This window comes from Mus pahari, chromosome 18 (assembly GCF_900095145.1).
Source record: "Mus pahari chromosome 18, PAHARI_EIJ_v1.1, whole genome shotgun sequence".
NCBI lineage: Eukaryota > Metazoa > Chordata > Mammalia > Rodentia > Muridae > Mus > Mus pahari.
This window is the reverse complement of record NC_034607.1, coordinates 3010712-3030498: the sequence shown is the minus strand read 5'-3', so window position 1 is coordinate 3030498 and position 19787 is coordinate 3010712. Positions and strand designations below refer to the sequence as shown.

The following is a 19787-nucleotide window of genomic DNA, read 5'->3' as shown; positions in this document are numbered from 1 at the left end:
AAAAAAAAAAAAAAAAAAAAAAAAAAAAAGTTTACATGCATGGATGTGTCTTTACACAGTGTACACAGAGCCTGTAAAAGACAGAAGATGGTGTGGGGTTATAGACAGTTGTGAGCCACCATAATAGTGCTGAGACTCCGGGTGAGCTGGAGGCACCGAGTTATCTCCTAGCCACCCCAGCCCCTTGTTTCTTCTCTGTTAGCTGTTGGAGATGGCTAGCAAGGACCCAGGACCCAGACCCATCGTTTCTAGGACAACAGCTTCACTGCAACAGTCATCACGGTGACAGTAGCAAATAACCACATCCATGCTGAGTGCTTGGCTTTGTGACAAGGCATATCAGAAGGCGAACAGCCAAGGGATGAAGTAGGCAGAGTCTCAGGGCAGAATGTGCGCCATTACAGATAAGGAGAGATACACACATGAGGGGCAGGCAGTGGTGACGGCCTTGGAGAGCCAACTTCTGTGAGGGAAGTCACTCAGAGAGACAGAGCCTTTATCTGAATTGTTAATGACTATGTTCATAAGGAGGTAGGGGCAGATGGATGGATGGATGGATGGATGGTCAGACAAGTGGAGACCTGACTTTCTGAAATAGCTGGGCCCCCACCCTCAAGGGCTCTTCATCCTCTTCATCCCAGGCCCCTTGCTCAGTTTTGACAGCTTTGGAGGAAGCATTTTCTCTTCATGGGGCCTGGAGTAAATCTTCATCCAGCCCCAGGAACAGTGCAGGCCTAGATCCTGGTCAGCGACAGTAAGGTAAGCTGTTCTTGTCCAGGGTTTAGAGACCACCCCTTTTGTTCAGGATTTTTTAAAACTGCTATCTTTCCAGAGACCTTCTTCCCTCTACTGGCCTAGCACCCAGGTACCTGGGGATGAGGGAGGCCCAACCTGGTGTCTAGAGCAGTGGGGCCCAGAGCCCTAGTAGCTGGGGTGGGGCACATCAGCTGACTTTGCCTCAGCTTGCTGAGCCTTAGCATATAGGGAGAAAGGGGCAGACAGCCAGTCCCCACCCTGAGGTTACGGGACATGGAAAGCGATCTGTTGTAGACTACAGCCCTGGTGAGGGAGTCCACAAGGCACACGGTGAGCAACTACCTCCCACGTCCACTTAAGATACCTAAGGGCTCCTCCTGATCTGTCCTAGAAGGTGGCAGGGTGACATTCCCTGATGGCTGTCCAGAAGGGGACGCTCTTATGTTCCAAGGTACGGGAGATAAGATTAGAGGGTCCCTGGGCTGAACAGACGTAGTTCTAGGAATCTATCCTGGGAGGGTACGGTAAGGTCCATGAGCATGCTTGCTTTGGCTTTGGGGGCAGAGTCTCACTCACTCTGTAGTAGTCCTGTCTGACCTGGAACTTGCTATGTAGAACAGACCGGCTTTGAACTCAGAACTGCCTCTGCCTGACTGTATGCCAGAGTAGGTTCTTCCTATACACATCCCACCCTGTCTGCTTCCTGGGTGGGGCAGAGAGGGCACCAATACCAGCTCTCCGCCTGCTGTTTGCCAATGGCAGAACATTCAGAAACTATGGCCGTCTCCCCTCTTCTAACCCCAGACCTTAGTCATATCACCTGTCTGTCTCGGCCCTCCTCCTCTTTAAGATTCAGCATACTGTTGCTGAGCTGCTGAGCTGACAGACACACGGCCCCACGCTTAGAGGGTCACACATGGGGGTCAGAGGCCACACAGAAACCAGGGGCTGTAGCCAGCACAAAGCACTGATGTCTTTGTTCAGCACCGTGGTCGGGTCAGTGGCCCAGGAGGCGGAGCTGGGGTGATTTCACCGGACAGAAGTTTCCAGGGGAAGGAGGCCAGCCTGTCATTCTATCCCACAGGTCCAAAGATCAGAGTTGTGAGGATCCAATTTCCTCAGGCTCCGAGCTGGGGGGACAGGAGTGCTTGGGGCCTGGCCCTCGGTCCCCACTGGCTCTGTGTGCTGACTTGCAAACAGGGTATGTGGACAGACTTGGTGTCATGCCAAGGACAGGCACGGGATTGGTTTGCTGTGGAGATAAGCAGATCTGAGCAAGGAAAATGGGAGTGGGGGTGGGGAAGCACCTTCAGGAGAGAAGCTGAGGTGGCAGAACTGTACACCACAAAGTACAGTTATAAAGGAGGGGCATTCCGACCACTGCCCAGGCAGCCGCCCGCAGGAAGGCCTGGGCAGGCAGTGAGAAACTGGGGGCCATGTGAACACTGGGCACAGCACAGGAAGGGTCTGGACTGTGGGCCCAGCGCATGATGGCTGAGACAGGGAAGTTAAGTTGACCTGAGTAGGGTCTCCCAAGCTCACCCTCCAGGGCTTCCGCTCTCCCTGCCCAAGCCACTAGCTGTCTGGGCATCTGGAACATCTCACAAGCAGCCAGATTGTAGAAAAAATACCTTTTTATTAATTATTAGGAATAAATCATTCATTTAATGCAGGTGTGTATGAGGGGAGCTAAGCGCTTCCACGTAGATGAGGGAATCGTGCAGGAGGGCTGTGGCCAGAGGGACGTCCCCACTGTCCAGACTATACACAGCAACGTGAAGAGTCACAAAAGTACCCCTCGTGTCTCCTCCCATCTTGTCCTTCCAGAAGAGACTACATGTGGTCCTAGAGGTGCCAGGGCATCTGAAAGTGCTGGGCCGGGAGTGGAGTGCAGTGTGTGGCCTCAAAGTTGTGTAGATGCTTCCGGGCCTGAGAAAGGCAGGTCAGGTCAGTGCAGGGCAGCTTCCCCTCAGAAGCCACGCATCCACCCACTCTAGGATCCCTGCACAAGCTCTGTATGAGCCCCGCTGTGCAGGCCCTGCCCCTCACACAGCTCCTGAGCTCACCAGGAACAGCGCCAGCTGCCTCCGTCCTTCTGTACTCATGTCCTCCCCTGCAGATGGAGAAGAGGCCCTCAAATCCCCGCCTGGGACGTCCTTCCCCTCCTCCCAGCCCTCCACGTTCTGCCTGTCCTTACCCACACTCCAGGGGAAGTCGGGCCCATGCTCTGCCTGGTAGGAGCGAAGCACAGACACACACCAGTCCTCCTCCACCTCCCAGCGACTGTAAATGGAGGCTGGTGGGAACAGAGAAGTGTCCTCAGCAAGCTCTCCTTGCCAGGCTCCTGCCCACCAGCCTCTAGATACCTCACCTTCCTCTAGCTGGGAGGAGGCCTCCAGCCACTGCCTCACAGCTCTCAGCCCCTCCTCCACCATCACTCGAGGGTACCTTGGGAGGAGCACAGGGCAGGACAGGATGGAACCAGTTCACGCCTCAGCCCCCACCTCATCCTTCCCCCTCGCTGGTGTGAGTGCTGAGGTGTGTCTTCCCACAGAGCTCACCGGAACTGCAGGAGCTTCAGCAGGAGGTCATTGCCTCTGTTGGACATGATGTCCTCAGGGACCCTGGGGGGCAACAAGAGTTAACCCTGGTTGGGAAGCTGGGTCCATGGTGACAAAGGTGGGAGAGAAGGCAGAGGCCAGGCACTCACGTGGTGGTGATGATCTCATCCTTGGTTCTTCGGACCAGCAGCACAGGGCCCTGGAACCTTCGGAACAGAGCAGCAGGGGGGAGAGCTCAGAGAGCCACAGCTGAGGCAGGAGTGACAGATCTAAGAAGGGCGGGCTCAGTCTGGCCCTGGGAGCCAGGCTCAACCCTTCACTGCCACATCCCGAGTGAGCCAATTCAGGGTCCCCTAGCCGGGGAAGGGCTGGGCCAGCCCAGACTGTGGCCACTCACCGACGGGCACGGTGGCCCCCCCTCACCTGCACAGCTGCTCCGAGTTGTTGAGGTTGAGATGCTGCCTCACCGTCCTGGTGACCAGGGCTCCTAGAGTGGGACACCGTGAAGGACGCAGAGATGAAGGGCTTGCCTGACAGGTCCCACTGTCCACCAGGCAGGGAAGCCCTGTTTCTTGGCAACAGGGTGGCCTATCTCCACCCACATGGTGACAGCACCCAGTCAGAAGAGGCCCATGCTGCCACCCTCCCCAGGAAGGACCGGCAAGGGAGCTGCACTCACGCCAGCTGTCCGGCATGACCTTCAAGGCCAAGGGCACCAAGTCATCGAAGGAGGCATCCAGAATAACAGCACTGATGTCTGGGTAGGACATGGCTGCCCACGTGGCTAGTAGCAGAACAAGAAATAGGATCGGGTCCCTTCATGTAGGTCTTATCCACTTCTAAACTCTCTCTCTAAAAGCCTCCATCCACCCCTCCTTGGGGGCCACCCGTGCCTGTGCCCATCTCTACTGGGCAGGGACGAGCAGGGGAGGCAGGTACCAGTGAAGCCTCCAATGGACCAGGCGTAGATGACAATGTCCTGGGGCTGGAAGCCCAGGCGGTGGATGGCAAACTGAACCACCACGTCCATGGCATTGGCCTCGTTCTGTGGGAATGGTACCCCCTGCAGGGAGATGGGCAGAAGTAGGAGGGGTCAGCCAGAAGACAGCTCACCTAGTATGGACCCTTCTTGCAGCCACCCTGTAACACACAGAGATTATGTGACCCATTGTGTCCCTGACTGCCATGGGAGGAGGGGCTGCAGCTCCCCAGCACCCAGGTCACAGGCATGTGGAAGGCCCTGCACACATGGGCACCAGGTTCCTTCTTTCCTGGCTGAGCAGAGGAAGATGCACAGGATTCTGGAAAAGGACAGGTCTTCAGAGAGGGTCTCACCGTGCTTCCGGCAAAGCCTGGGTGATTCCAGCCCAGGACAGAATAGCCAGCTGTAACACAGGGAGGAGGGAGGGGGAGTCAGGGAGGAAGGAGGGGGGAGTCAGGGAGGAGGGAGGGGGTCACGTGACCGACCGTGTGTGGCGGGGCAGGAGGACAAGTTTAAGCTTAGGCAGCCCAGAAAGGAATGCACGGTTAACAGGGCGGGAGTGGACATTCCTTCACAAGGGAGAGACCTGGACCTCACCCTGATGAACCGGAGGTCAGCATGGGAGGAGACACTATTGGGTTCAAAGGATAAAGGTAAGAGGTATGAACCACGTGCCTACCTTCTAGGGGTGTGGAGACACAGCCCACCTCGTAGAATCCCGCATTCCCCTCACAGCAGATCACCTGGGAAGCAAAGAGGTGGGAGGGTGCTGGGTGGGGCAAAGGGATCGAAGGTGCTATGCACAGGGCCTCAGGAGACTACAGAGGCGGAGTCCATGCCACCAGCACAGAGACCACTTTCCCTGAGTTGCCACCAGGAGAGCTCTGATAGGATGGGTCTGGGACTCTCCTAGGTGTGCAGGCACTTTTCTCCTCCACGGTGGTGTTCAAGTCTAAGCATGGGGATGGTGGCGGGCGGCAGCAGAACCCAGCCCCCTGGCTGCCTGTGCAGGGCTTTTCCTTAAGGCCAGGGCTGCCTTAAGGGCTGAGCTCCTCAGAGGTGAGAGCACCGACGATGGCCACCCTGAGATAACCCACAGGCTGGTCTTGCATGTGTCAATACTATTTCTGTTTCCTTGAGGCAGGGTCTCACTAGGTACCTCAGGGTGGGCTGGAACTCAGAATCTTGCTTTGGCCTCCTTCATCACCATCCCATTTACTATTTGTTGCTGTAGGACAGGGTCCTGTTTTTCCTGGTCAGGCCTTGAACTCAGTGTGTGTCACATCACCTTAAACATCAGAGCCTTCTCTGCCTCTGCCTTCTCAGCCCTGGGATGACAGAATGCACCATGCCTGGCTTTATGTGAGCTTCCTGAACACTAGGTGGCTCTCTACACAAATAGCCAACCCTTGTCCCCACTTTGGTGCTGGTGATGAACTGCATCGGTCTGCATATGCTACAGTGACATCCCCAGTCGGCTATGATGTTCTCATCTTTAAACTGCAAACTCACAATGTAGCCAAGACCTTAAACTCTGAGTGTGAAGGCACTACAGTGTGTGTGTGTGCGCGCGCGCGCACGCACGCACACACGTGATCCACAGCATGTGTGTGGCGGTGAGGACTCCTCCCCTGTGTCCCCTTGCCTCTGACCTCAAGGCGGGGTCTTTGTTGTGTGGCAGGGGTTGCCCAAGGCATCTCCTGCCTCCCTCCCACAGGAGAGCTAGGACTACAGCTGGTCACCATGCCAGGCTTTACACAGGTTCTCAAGATCAGAAACTCAGGTCCTCTCGCTTGCATGGCCAATACTGCACGCACTGATCCATGGCCCTGGCCTTGACCTACTGATCCTCTTCTCTCCACTCCTGGGTCTGGGGTTACAGGTACACAATCCAGCTCTCAGTGAATATGGGGCTGGGGATGAACCCAGGGCTTCGTGCACGACCTGAGCTACATCCCCCCACCCACTCCCCTCTCAGAGCTTCCCTATGAAGAGGTCCTTGGGTGGAGCTGGAAAATGACATTTTTAACTGTGGTTACGCAGGAAAGGTTCTGTAGCTCTGGGGACCCCAGAGTCTCCACTGTCACCTACCACCCCCTTCGGCTCCTTGCCCCCTCTCACCAGCTTCTGCCCCTGGGGCTCAGCTGTCCCCCGCCGGTCCACAAACATGGTGTCGATCTCATTACCATCACAGGCCAGCAGTTTTGCACGGCGCCCATTACACTGAGCAAGAGAGATGCAAAGACCTAGTCACGAGGGGCAGGGGCCATCCTCAGAAGACAGGGCCAGCAGCAGGTAGGGGGCCTCACCTCTTCCACCAGTCGGGCCTGGCCCTGTAGCAGCACAGGCATGAGGGCCTTCTGGAGCAGGTACACGGAGCCTGGGTACAGCATCCGGCGCCCCAAGGTGTGTGCCACCAGATAGCTGTGGGAACATGGGCTGGTGAACCCCAACCCCAGGAGGGCCCAGGGATTCATCTCGGCCCTTGCATTCAGCGCTCAGCGAGCAAGGCGAGCTTTTCCATAACTATGACTGTAAGATGTCCACTTTAGGGATGGGGTCACAGCTGAGTGGCAGCGTGCTTGCCTGGCATGTGTGAGCCCCTCAGTTTGAGCCCCAGCACTGTAAAAACCAACCTAAACCATTGTCTACTGTGCAATTACACAGATCCTCCTAGACTTAACAAGGGTCGTGTCCCAAAATAACATCAGAAGGTGGAAATGACAGGCTGCAAGTGCACTTGACCCCGCGACCTAAGGGAAGAGCCCTCCTGCTGGTGGGGGTCATGGCTCACAACCCCTGCCTTGCACCATGGAGCACGCTGGCCCTCGCTAGGCTAGGGAAGAATCCAAAACTCAAGCTATAGCAAATCAGGGACTGCTTGGATACAGTTGAGAAAGCTTTAGGAGATAACTTCTAGGTACAATAAATAAATGTAGCTATTAAATATCATTCTGTTAATGCAGAAAAACACAACTTATAAACAGTTCTGAAGGGTCAACAAGATGACTTGCTGGGTAAAGGCATTTGCTTCCAGGCCTGACAACCTGAGCTCATTCAATGTGCCATGGCATATGAGTGTCCTACACATACGAATATAGATAAATGTCTGTAAAAGTCTAAGCCCTCAAACAGGACCCGGTGGAAACTGTTCAGTGGTAGAGCATCTGCCTAGTGTGCACAAAGCCCCAGGTCCTATCCCCAGCACCACTAAAGACAACAAAATGATGGTTTGTAACTCACTCAAGTGATTTCCACACTAATGGAGCCAGGCGCGAGAGCACACACCTGTACTCTTATCCCGTGGGAGGGTCAGGGGCTCAGGGCCAGCCTTAGCTACACCATGTATTCAAGACTAGCAGACGGCATGAGAAAATATCTCAAAAAATAAAAAGCCTTAGGAGTAGGTCAGGATCTGCTGGGGTTGGTCTTGTGTGCTGTGTCCCAAGATCAGGCTGCAGCGTAGACATGGGCCCTGCCATGTGCTGTGGGACAATCTCTGTGGTCTCTGGGTATTAAGAGGCTGGCACCTATGACTGGGCAGGAGAAAGGAAGATGGGCCTCAGGTAGGGACCGAGAAGGACAGAGGAGGAGAGAGGAGATCACCATGAGGCAGGTTGGACTATGAGCACATGGCCAAGAGAAGCTGGTCCTGAGGACACATACGGAATAGAACAAGCGGGCGAGACTCACTTGGCAAGGAATGGGGCATCTATGTAGTCATTAGCTTAGCCAGATTATAATAACTCAGAACCTGCCCAGTCAAGGCTTACAACTTATTAATAAAAATACCAGGTTTCTGTGTCTTCTATTCAGGACCAACACAGGAAAAGAGTGGGGGCAAAACCAAAAACCCACCCACAAAAATACTTCTATAAAGATCTGAGCCTGAAAGATACCAAAGTGGGCAGAGACCTGGCTGTTATGTTCACAGTGACAGTACCTACCACATAAGAGCTGTCCAGAGCTCAACAGATATTTACAGTGTGTGTGAACTCCCACAGATAGGTTAGGTGGGGTAGGCACTGCTGCCGGCAGCCGCTTGGCCACTAGGCTGTGTTCCAGCACCGCCCTGTGCCACCCACCAGCACTGCCCGCCAGCACGCCCTCAGAAACCTGGTCTGCTTTCTCCTGGACCGATCCAGGACATCAGCAGCCAAAGCTAAGTCAGACCCCTTCCCTGGTGCTCGGTCCCAGCATGGGCTGCGATGCACGGGTGGGCGCTCAGCAGGGCGGTGGTGTCTGTGAGTCTAAGGCTGGCCTGACACCATCAGCACCCACAACTGAGTTTGCTGGCAGGCAGGTAAACGGAAGCTGTGTGGCTTGAGTAGGAATAAGCCCCTCAGGGAATGGCACTATTAGAAGTGTGGCCTTATAGGAGGAAGTGCATCACTCTGGGGGTGGCTTTAGGTCTCCTATGCTCAAGCTGTGCCCAGTGTGGCTCACGGTCACCTCCTGCTGACTGTGGGTTGAGATGCAGAGCTCCAGCACCATGTCTGCCTGCGTGCTGCCATGCTTCCCGCCACATTGATACTGGACTGAAGCTCTGAACCTGTTGTCCTGGGTACGAGCTGCTGCTGGAGTCATGGCGTCTCTTCACAGCAATGAAACCCTAAGACACAGCCATCCCCAGTGCTGCCAGTGCATCTCAACAATCCCAGTGAAGCAGGCTAATCAGATGGAGAAACTGAGGCACGGTGGGAGCCGAGTGGGATATCAAGGAGCGGAGGGACCAGGACAATTCCACATGGCCATGAGCACAGGACTAGAACCTGCACAGTGGCAGCCAGGACCTTCTCCCCGCTGTGGCACCTCTGCTCCCGTTAGAGGCCGGGAGGTTGGCAGCAGCAGGCCCACCGGCGTTCTGCCTCTCCAAGCACTCCCGAGGCCTGGGCCTCGCAGAGCCGTCCCCACAGGAGACACACGGCGCAAACAGCACTAGGCCCCACAAGACAGCTACTCTGCATCCAAGTTCACAGTCCAGGGGCCCTGGTCTGTGTCCCCTCACCCCAGCTGGCCTCCCACGCCCCGTTTCCTACCTGGTGATCTGACAGGGCAGCTTCTTGACCCTGTTGAGAATCGTGTCTGCTGTTCCCCTGTGCAGGGGCTCTGGACGAAGCAGGGCCACACCCCTGCGGGAAGGGCCACCTCGGGAGCCCTTGCTGAGGGGAAGGGAAACAGAGTCAAGAGCAGTAGGCCCGGGACTCGGCTCGAAGGGGTAAGACGATGGCAAGGAAGGGGAGAGCTAAGCGGCTGGGGCCTCACCGGCTGCCGGGCTCCTCCCAGTGGAAGTCGACTGGCCAGCTCCTGAAGTCGAAGTTATAGTTGGCCAGCTGCCTCTGTGGACAGAGGGACAAAGGAAGGGAGGACGGAGAGCTGAGGGGAGCCCAGCCATCCACCCTCAACACCTTCACTGTGCAGGACGCCCCCATGTCACAGGGAGACCAAGGGGCGGTCGGCACCCTCTCCTCTGAAAGGAAAGGTCTACTATGACCACAACCCGGGACAAGGCAGCCACCCCTACCACTAGCTCAGCGACCCATCTCCAGAACTCTTAACCCCACCGTCCTGCCTGTCCTGCACACACAGTACCCTGGCTTCAATTCCCAATGCCACCAAGAAACTGTCATAAAGTCTAGCAGCACACGCCTACCAATCCCACCACTCAGAAGCAGAGGCAGGACTGCAAGTGGGGGCCGCCTGGGAGACGCAGTGAAACCTAAGGCTGGCCTGGGATGTGGAGTAAGATTCTATTTCCAGGACAGGTTGTGGAGCCTATACCTCACCCAGGAGGCAAGCAGATCACCAGAAAAACCAGGCAAGCTTGGCTGCACAGCATGACCTGTCTTGGAAAACAACAAACAAAGAAAACAGAAGAAAAAAACCCCAAAAACCTAAAACACAGAAACATCCAAAGCTGATCCACCCCACGGATGGTGCTTCTGTGTAAAGATGGGGGAGGGGGCAGGCTGCTGGCTGGTTATATTATCTTCCACACCTGGTCTACAGAGAGTTTCAGGACAGACAGGGCTATACAGAGAAACCATGTCTGGGGGAGAAAGAATGAGAAAGATCACCCAGCAGACCAAGTGACGGTCCCATAACTGAGAGGGAGGCGTTCATGCCCACAGAAGGTTCTTTTCCTCTCTTACAGCCTCGTGTGCAGAGCCACCTCCGTCCCCTCATCATGACACCCAGGGTCAGGCTACCCTGTAAGCCAGCGGACTCCACGCCGCACTGGGCACATGCAGGCAGTAGGGCTGCTTCTTCACAATCCACTGTCCTCCCCCACACCCAGAGCGCCAAGGTCTCTATTTTGAGGATTATTTTTTATTTTTTGCCAGAGAAATGCTTTTGACATTTTCAAAAATAACTTGCCTAAGAAAGAGCAACAGAAAAAGAAAAAAAAATCTAGAAATGTACATGAGAAAATGAAATGAAGGCCCACTTCAGCCAGGCTCGCCTCGAGCCTGGGCCCAGGTCTACCCTTGGTCACTTCCTCACTCTGAGGCAGGCCACTTAGCTTCCCTTTTCCTCTCTCCACAGATGTAAAATCGGGGGTCACTGCGCCACCTCACGTGGTGGTGAGGGGCTAGACAGGGTGTGCAGCCCACACAGTGCAGCCACACAGTGCCCCGCAGATGTGATGACAAAGCTGTAATGGTTGGCCGTGCAGCATGACCACGGTGTGGCCATGGTGACCACATCTGTTTGATCCCTTCACGGCCCCAATTCTCCAGTAACAGCAGGCCTGGACCAGCTTAAAGGACACTGTGCCCTGCTGACACCCACTGCTGCCAGGCACAGGAGGGGCTGCACCTGCCCGTTTTGTTCCATCCCCAAACAAAGCCAGTGTGGTGTCCGAGGTGTGCAAAGAAGCGAGGACAGACGCTTCTCAAGGCTGCAGACGCTTCAGTGCCTGTGTAACCCTTGAGCATGGCAGTGGGGAAGGAGAGCAGTGTCCTGCCAAGTGTCCACTAGAGGCAGGCCACAGCAGTGTGCAGCAGACACACAGAAGCCAGTGCCTGGAGCTCTGGGCAGCAGGGCTCACACAGGCGCCCGCCCTCTCTAGAACCCCTCACCTTGTTTTCTGCAGACTGGTTCCTATGTGTGGCTTCCAAGATGGTGATGAACTGTCGGTACTGGGGATTGGTCCAGCGGCCAATGCCTGGGGAGAGAAAACTATCGCGTAAGATGGGGAGCCAGGCGCCTAGGAAGTAAGAGGAGAGTAGGAGGCCCTGGGAGGAGGAGGAGGAGGAGGAGGAGGAGGAGGAGGCGGCGGCAGCGGCAGGGCCTCTTAGGTGGGAAACAGAACTTCTCTTTCCTGCACAGAGCCACTGACTGCTGAGTCGTCTTCTGAGTCTCAGGTTTTTTGTTTTGTTTTGTTTTTTTCAAGACAGGGTTTCTCTGTGTAGTCCTGGCTGTCCTGGAACTAAATCTGTAGACCAGGCTCGCCTCGAACTCAGAAACCCACCTGCCTCTGCCTCCCAAGTGCTGGGATTAAAGGCGTGCACCACCACTGCCTGGCTTTATTGTTTTAATTAGCATTATTGTTGTTTTTATTACATTTTTGTGTGTGTGTGAGAGTGTGAGCATACAAGTGCCACAGCAGGAATGTGGAGATCGGGGACAACTTCAAGAGTCAGCTCTCTATTCTGACTGTGGAATCTTGGAGGGACAGAACTCAGTCACCGGGTTTGTGCAACAAGCACGTTCACCTGCTCAGTCATTTCACCAGCCCTTTCGGTTGGCTCGTTTTGCTGTTGTGGTCTGAAACTTGGTCTCGCTATGTAACTCTGGCTGGTCTGGAGCTCATTATGTCGTAAGTCTGGCCCCAGAGTCATCTGCTTTAATCTCCCACGTCAGAGATTCCAGGTATGCACCACCACACCGCACCCAGCACCGCTTCAGTTATTTGTTTAGTCTCTGTGCCCCAGGCTGGCCTGCAGTTGGTTATACAGGCCAGGATGGCCCAGAAGTCTCAGCAATTCCCAGCTTCAGCCTCCCAAGGGCCGGGTGTCCTGGCAGTTTCTTTCTTTGTGAACTAGCAAGTATCTTATCTTGCAGACCATCTTCCCCCAAGTTAAACTGGTCTGCAGCCTCACTACTCCCCTGCAGCCTCACTCACTACTCCCCTGCTGCCAGTGGGCTCCCTTCCTGTCTGCTTCAGGTCTTCCCAAGCTGGCTTTCTGCAGGCTCCTAACCTCTGGCCCCGGTGCTGACTCTGGCATCAGGACTGACGCCTCTCTTCTCTTCACTCCCCTCATGAACCAGCAAACACGAGATGAGGGTCAGGGCTACAAGGGAGACAATTGGAACCTCCAGGGTGTAAGTAAACGCAATACTGAGAGAAGGAAGCGAGCACGAGCTGAGAGTGTTTCATGTGGATGCTCACATCTATGGCACAATGTAAATGCAGCAGGGTGTGGTGGGGACACCTACAGTCCTGCTGTCCACAGACAATTACAGTTAGAAACACAAACAAGGAGCTGGGCAGATGCAGGCTCCTAGTGTCTACACCTGTTGGCTGACAACTCAACTTCCAGGCTATGACGTCTACCAGCCTCTGAGGCACACATGATACACATAAGCAAATTCAGGGACACCCCCCCCCCCCGACACACACACTTCCACACACACTAATCAAAAAAAACGAAACTGGTCATCTCCTGTAACCAGGCAAGACTGCCAATGGAGAGATTGGCAGACCAACCAGCCACAAAACCTTTGACCTACAATTTGTCCCGCCTATGAGATGTGCAGGCGTAAAGATGGAGCAGTAATTGAGGGAAAGGCCAGCCAATGACTGGTCCAACTTGAGACCCAAGCCATGACACTGTTGGCGGTGCTCTGCTACACTTGCAGAGAGGAGCCTAGCATGACTGCAGTCAGAGAGGCTTCACCCAGCAATGGATGCAGACAGATGCCAAGCCTCACAGCCAAACATCATGTGGAGCTTGGGAATCCTGCTCAAGAGGGCGAGGAAGGATTGATGTAGTCAAGGACGACACAAGGAAACCTATAGAAACAACTAACCTGGGCCCAGAGTGGCGCACAGAGACTGAACCGCCAACCAGTGAGTATGCGTGGGGTGGGCCTAGGCCCTCTGCACATCATGTTACAGTTGTGCAGCTTGGTCTTCATGGGAGACTTCTAAAATGTAAGCAGGGGCTATCTCTGACTATACTGCCCCCCCCTTTGGATCCCTCTCCCCTAACTGGGCTGCCCTGTCCAGCCTCAGTAGGAGAGGATGCGCCTAGTCTTACTGCAACTTGATATGCCAAGGCTGGTGGATATCCATGGGAAATGGAGGAGTGGACAGGGATGGGGAGGGGAGAGGAAAATACTGGGAGAAGAGGGAGGGAAAAATGTGGTCAGGAACCACACCCCTCTGTCTCCTGGGTCTCACCACACACATGTGCCTGTGTTCTGACCCTCACACACATATTCACTGATTGAGACAGTCCCACTATGAGGCCCAGGTTGGCCAGGAACGTGTGACTTCCTACCTCCCTCTTACCCAAGTGCTGGGACAGAGGACACATGCTCGAATGTCTTTTACTAACAGTGCACCTGTGATCTGCACTCCGGTGCAGTGCCCACAGTGTGGTTACACCGTGTGAGGTCTTTGTGCATGTTAAAGTCTGCGGCCACTGCTGCTGTCTCCAGCTGAGACTCAGGCGGTGTGTGCTGTATTCTTCTTGTTCCTGTACACTGCTTATGCACACATGCAATGTAGGATTAAGACACCTGAGGAAGAGCTCACACCTTGGACTGTTCTCAGTTACTCCCTACAGGGCCCAGCCCCAAACTATGTCTGCCAAAAGTGCTTAACGTTTATCCAGTCACAGATACAAACAAGGCTCCTCTCTACCTACCTCGGAGGCAGGCCACCCCTGCCAGTAGTAGCAGCAATGTCCCGGCATAGTGAGAAAATGGCACCACTTTGGACAAACTCAAGTAACCTGGGAGGGAAGAGGGACAGTTAGGAGACACTCTCACGGGACCTCTGAGCGGCTCTCCCAGCTTGCCCACAACCTCTACCCACACTCTGTCTTTGGGCTAGCCATTCTATCAGACCAGCAGTTCTCCACTTGTGCATTGGGAACCCTTTGGCAAACCTCTTATCTCCAAAAAAATAGTTATGATTTGTTACAGTAGCAAAATCACAGTTACCAAGTAGCATTGAAATGATGTTATGGTTGGGGGTCCCAAAACATATGTTAAAGGGTCACAGCATTGGGAAGGTTGAGAACCACTAGCTTAGAGGGCAAGACTCCTGGTAGAAGAGGGAAGTCAAACATGCCATTCTCACAGGACCCCCCTTTCTCTTCGGAGAGTGGACTCACTAGCCACTGACCTGCCCGGTTCATCCCCCACCACACACACACCTGCCACCTTTGAAAACACACTGACCTTTCCTGTACAAGTAGAAGAAGGCGAAGGGAGAGGAGTAATAAGAGATGGACCAGAAGACGGAAGCCTGAAGCAGAGACAGAGACAAGCAATCAATACGCCTGTGCACACACGCTGTTCTGCCCTTTCCGGGCCTGGGCTCTGACACTGTGCACACAGTAGGGACACAAACATCTGTTGCCTCGTAGTGTGTCAGAGTACAGTAACGGAGGCTGACACAATTTCATTGCGTTGAAAACACCAGCCTGTCTGTCCACTCAAGTTAATCAAGCCTTCCCAGTTGGCCCCACTCAAGAGAGTCCCAGGCTTTGTCCCCAAGAGATGTGAGAACATCACCATAGGAACTCTGCCAGGGAGAACAGCTGTCTCTGCAGCCACAGAGGTTAGTTGCCAGGGAGGACAGGTCACTGGGGACTGCGGGACTCAGAGACCTGCAGCCGACCCCAAGGGTGAACGTGTTATCCTCAGGGCGCAAACTGCTCTGGAAAAAGCTTATGGTACACAAGGGGGAATTCCTAAGGGAGAATGCCAACCGTAGGCACTTGGGATACGCTGGTCCTCTGTGCAAGCCCAGAGCACCCCTCACCTCCTGGGGTGTTGCCTTCTCCAGGGCTGGGTTTGACTGGCAGACGCTGGAGCTGACTTACCAGTGCCAAGATGCTGTCTGCATGTTTCTCCAGGGCCCGAGGTTGATAATACGTATCCTGCCAAAACAGATGGCCTGTTAAGGACCTTGCCAGTTGGCAGGCCCTTCCTCCCTTCCAGAAGCCCTAACCTGTGCCACCTGGTTCTAGCCTCTGTGGCCATTTCTCCTGGGGTACTCTCGCTTCTGCTGAAGCTTCAACTCTCCTCCCCTGACATTTCACCCCTGACCCTGAAAGCAATCGCAGGGCTTGGAAGCAAAAGTGAAAGCAGCATTTGGAAAACCGGTCCTTTTTTTCCCCTGAAGCCCCATACAGATATGATTGTGTGACTATGGGGAGAGGAGTAAGATTGAAAATGAGAGACTCCATGACAATTCTAAGAGGGAAGGAATGGCATTTGATGTAAGTCGATTCTGGGGAAAAAATGTCGCTAAGTGTGGGCACTTCGGAAAGCCTCCTAAACATAATTTGCAACTAATAAAAACAAAAACAATTTAGAGAGCACACTACTACCCTGAATGCAAGACCCTGGTTTTCAGGCTAGGTTTGGGGGTACAAGTAGATACGTGACACGTTGAAGTCATTTTTGAAACTGAAAAGTCAGGTTAAAGAGAAAGTCAACAGATCCGGGGAGAAATTGGGAGTAGGTGGGCAAAAGCCGTTAGTGCACGCAGGGGACTCCACTGGGGCCAGCCATGCGGGGGACGCGGAGGGGGGAAAAAGCAAGCGTGGTGGTGGGCGTGAGGAAGAGTTCCTCCAAAGCCGTAAGAGAGGCGGCGGCTGGGCCCTGCGTGCTGGGAGGGGGCCGGGAAGCGCCCGCAGGCGGACTGCGTGCGCGACCGCCGCTTGACAAGCGGGCTCCCCCGTTTCCCACAGTGGGCGCGCCGGGCGAGCGCAGCGCAGCGCGGTCTGGACCGTACCATGCTCTCCGCCGGGGGGGGGACCCGACTCACCCAGGAGCTGGACGAGGCGGCGGGGACAGCAGTGGGAGTCTCGGGGACGCTGGACGCGGCCCGGTCCGTGTCCCTCTCCCGATAGATCTTGTAGAGCCGGGGGCCGAGGACGCAGCTCAGCAGCTTCGCCATTGCCCGGGCTCGGGCCGCTGTCCCTCGGCCTCAGGTCCCCGCCGGCCCCGCCCGTAGCCTCCTGGGCGCTGCGTGCGTGCGTGCGTGCGTGACGTCAGCACGTACCCGCTCTGCCCCGTGGCAGGGTCCGGCCTGACGTTCTCGCCGGGAGAGGAGTGTTCCGCGCAGTGCGAGCTGCGCTCCGCTACGGTCTAGAGTTGTCGGAGTGGAGCTGTTCTGAATGGAGAGACTTAAGAAAATGAATGCCCCGGGGTGGTTTCATTTGTTTTTTAAAACCCCCTATCCCTTAATGTCAGCATGTTCTGGAACGATCGCTGGGTGAGAGTAGGAGCATTTGACAAGAACTTCCAAGAGGCTCGTGGCTGGATATGTAGCTCAAGATAGAACACCTTGCTTAGCATGCTGAAAGCCCTGGGTTATACACAACACACACACACACACACACACACACACACAGAGAGAGACACACAGAAAGATCTAGGGATGTATCCTTTAGAAGAAATATCAGAATTCTTCTGAAGAATTCTATTTTTAAAAAAAATATTTATTTTATGTCTATGAATACACTGTAGCTGTCTTCAGACACGCCAGAAGAGGGCGTTGGATCCCATTACAGATGGTTGTGAGCCACCATGTGGTTGCTGGGACTTGAACTCAGGACCTCTGGAAGAGCAGTCAGTGGTTTTTTTTTTTTTTTTTTTTTTCAATTTGTTCAATAAAGTTTTATTTTCCCAAATGTACAGCTGATTGAACCTGTTCATGCATCTTCACCAGCAGCTCAGGCGGCTCCACCCTTTGTGTTTCTGGTGCAAATGACTTGGGCTCTGCACTTTGAAACCAGCTTGATAAATCCTTTACTAAGTAGCTCCTGGAAGGCTGCCCTGGCCAAGGAACGAGAGTCTTCAGTCTTTCGGAGACCATGGCTGGAGTAATAAGCTTATAGTTTGGAACTTCCTTACAGGGTTTGTCATATGTTGCTTTGTCAAACAGGACAAGATTGTTCAACTTGTCCCGAACTTTGCCTTTGGACCACTTTTTTTTTTTTTTTTTTTTTTTTTTTTTTTTTTTTTTTTTTTTTTTTTTTTTGCAATTTTTTTTTTTTTTTTTTGAGACAGGGTTTCCCTTTATNAGACCATGGCTGGAGTAATAAGCTTATAGTTTGGAACTTCCTTACAGGGTTTGTCATATGTTGCTTTGTCAAACAGGACAAGATTGTTCAACTTGTCCCGAGCCTTTCATTACCAGAAGATTTTTTTTTTTTTTTTTTTTTTTTTTTGTATTTTTCTTTCTTTTCTTTTTTTTTTGAGACAGGGTTTCCCTTTATAGCCCTAGCTGTCCTGGAATTCACCTGTAGACCAGGCTGGCCTCGAACTCCAGAAATCTGCCTGCCTCTGCCTCCGGAGTGCTGGGATTAAAGGCATGTGCCACCTTTGGACCACTTCTTTTTGTCCTTGCCACCAGACTATTTACTGGGTCTTTGTCCTTTTTGCCTGATTTTCCAGCATCTTTCTTTTTCTTGTCGTCTTTGGGCGGCATGGCGAAGCTCAGAGAGTAGAGCAGACCACTGCAGCCTCCCAGTCAGTGCTCTTAACCCCTGAGCCATCTCTCCAGCCCAAGAATCGTATTTTTTTTTTTTTAAATTTTTGAAAGAAGTAATCTGCTCGGTGTAGTGGCCATGCCTTTAATCCCAGCACTCGAGAGGCAGAGAGAGATGGGTGTGTTGACAGATGGGTCTCTTGAATTCCGGGCCATCCTACCTAGTCTATGTGTGTAGTGAGTTCTAGGTCACTCAGAGCTCTACAGAGAAACCTTGGTCAAAGTGCTAGGATTGGTGGCCAGAGAGATGGCTCAGTGGTCAAGGTCTCTGGCTGCTTTTTGAGAGGTCCTACATACAATTCTCAGCAACCATATGGTGGCATATGATCTGATCCCCTCTTCTGGCATGCAGATATACTAGCAGATGGAGTACTCATATACATAAAAATAAATCTTAAAGTGCTAGGATTAAAGGCATGCATCACCACACCAAATCCCCCCCCTGCTTTGTAAAATTACATTTGTGTATGTGTCCATATATGTACACAGCCTGCATGTCTGAGAGTTTTGGATTAATGCCATTGGCAGAGGAGATTTTAAGACAGCCTCGTGTTGATTCTGTCATGTGCTTGCTAGTGGTCACTCTTATGCAGATCTACAATGAAAAGGGACAAGCCAGTAAGCAACACCCTTCCATGGCCTCTGTAGCAGCTTCTGCCTCCAGGTTCTTGATCTGTTTGAGCTCCCATCTTGAGTTTACTGGTGAACTATGATATGGAAGTGCAAGCCCAATAAACTGTTTCCTCCCCAAGTTGCTTTGGTCATGGTGTTTCATCACAGCAACATTAACCCGGACTTAGACACGTTATTAGGGCCTTGGTTTTTGTTTGTTTGTTTTCCAAGATGGAGTCTCACTTTGTAGCCCCGGCTGACCTGGAACTATGTAGACCAGGCTGGCCTCACACTCATAGAGGTCTGCCTGCCTGTGCCTCTTGAGTGCTGGGATTAAAGGTGCACACCTCACCTGCCTCAGTGAGGGTTTCTATTGCCATGAGGAGACACCATGACCTGAAGCAACTCGAGGAAAAGCCTAACTTCATCTTCCACCTCCACGTCACAGTCTGTCACTGAAGGGAGTCAAGGCAGGAAGGCAGGCAAGGCAGGATCCTGGAGGCAGGAGCTGATGCAGAGACCATGGAAGATGCTGCTTATGGGCTTGAGCAAGCACTCTGTGCTTTCTTATACCATTCAGGATGATGTGCCCAGGGGTTGCACCATCCACAGTGAGCCGAACCCTCCTGCATGAAGAAAATCCCCTGCAGACTTGCCTGCCGGCTGAGCCTATAGAGGCATTTTCTGGATTAAGACTTGCTCTTCCCTCGGTGTCTTTCCGTGGAAAGTTAACATCATATGTGGAGGTCAGAGGACAGTTTGGGGAACCGGTTCTTTCTTCCCACCACGTGGATCCTGAGGACTGAGCTCTGGCTGCTAAACTTGTTGGCAAGGGCAAAACCCTAGGAGCCATCTCACCAGCCCAAAAGAAAATAGTTTAATGTCTGGGGATAGAACTCCCTCTGTGGCAAATAACTTGCTTGATGTTTAAAATTCGTAACTACCTGTTCATAATGATGCACACCTGTCATCTCATACCTTGGGAGCCAAATGATCAAGAATTCAAGGTCCATGCCTTTAATCCCAGCACTCGGGAGGCAGAGGCAGGTGGATTTCTGAATTCGAGGCCAGCCTGGTCTACAGAGTGAGTTCCAGGACAGCCAGGGCTACACAGAGAAACCCTGTCTTGAAAAAA

General features: G+C 53.4%; 2 protein-coding genes across 3 annotated transcripts in view; one reads left to right on the top strand and one right to left on the bottom strand.

Annotated features, from left to right (window-relative positions):
• Window positions 1–2372: 2372 nt before the first annotated feature.
• On the bottom strand, window positions 2373–16502 carry Abhd16a (abhydrolase domain containing 16A). The gene is made up of 20 exons (XM_021217601.2): window positions 16313–16502; window positions 15363–15419; window positions 14716–14782; window positions 14178–14264; window positions 11382–11467; window positions 9565–9638; window positions 9339–9461; window positions 6609–6723; window positions 6421–6522; window positions 4979–5042; window positions 4653–4702; window positions 4257–4380; window positions 3997–4101; window positions 3741–3804; window positions 3467–3523; window positions 3318–3380; window positions 3128–3204; window positions 2954–3052; window positions 2823–2869; window positions 2373–2685 (listed from the first exon to the last, which is right to left on the bottom strand). The coding sequence occupies exons 1-20, from the start codon at window positions 16442–16444 to the stop codon at window positions 2602–2604; spliced, it is 1677 nt and encodes a 558-aa protein (XP_021073260.1). The 5' UTR covers window positions 16445–16502; the 3' UTR covers window positions 2373–2601.
• Window positions 15690–19787, top strand: part of Ly6g6f (lymphocyte antigen 6 family member G6F) — a 10084-nt gene continuing 5986 nt past the window's right edge. For both annotated transcript variants that reach the window (XM_021218147.2, XM_021218148.2), the window contains exon 1: window positions 15690–15761. In XM_021218147.2, the coding sequence (XP_021073806.2) occupies window positions 15691–15761 (71 nt within the window). In that variant the 5' untranslated portion in view covers window position 15690. The remainder of the gene's footprint in view (window positions 15762–19787) is intronic.

Excerpts from the sequence above, each read along its gene's own strand:
- Abhd16a (XM_021217601.2), bottom strand. The coding sequence starts at position 16,444 with ATGGCGAAGCTGCTGAGCTGCGTCCTCGGCCCCCGGCTCTACAAGATC. Across the intron at positions 11,468-14,177 it reads AGGGGTGGCCTGCCTCCGAG|GCATTGGCCGCTGGACCAAT; the intron begins GTAGGTAGAGAG and ends TTCTCTCCCCAG. Across the intron at positions 2,870-2,953 it reads CGACTTCCCCTGGAGTGTGG|GGGAGGACATGAGTACAGAA; the intron begins GTAAGGACAGGC and ends CTCCATCTGCAG.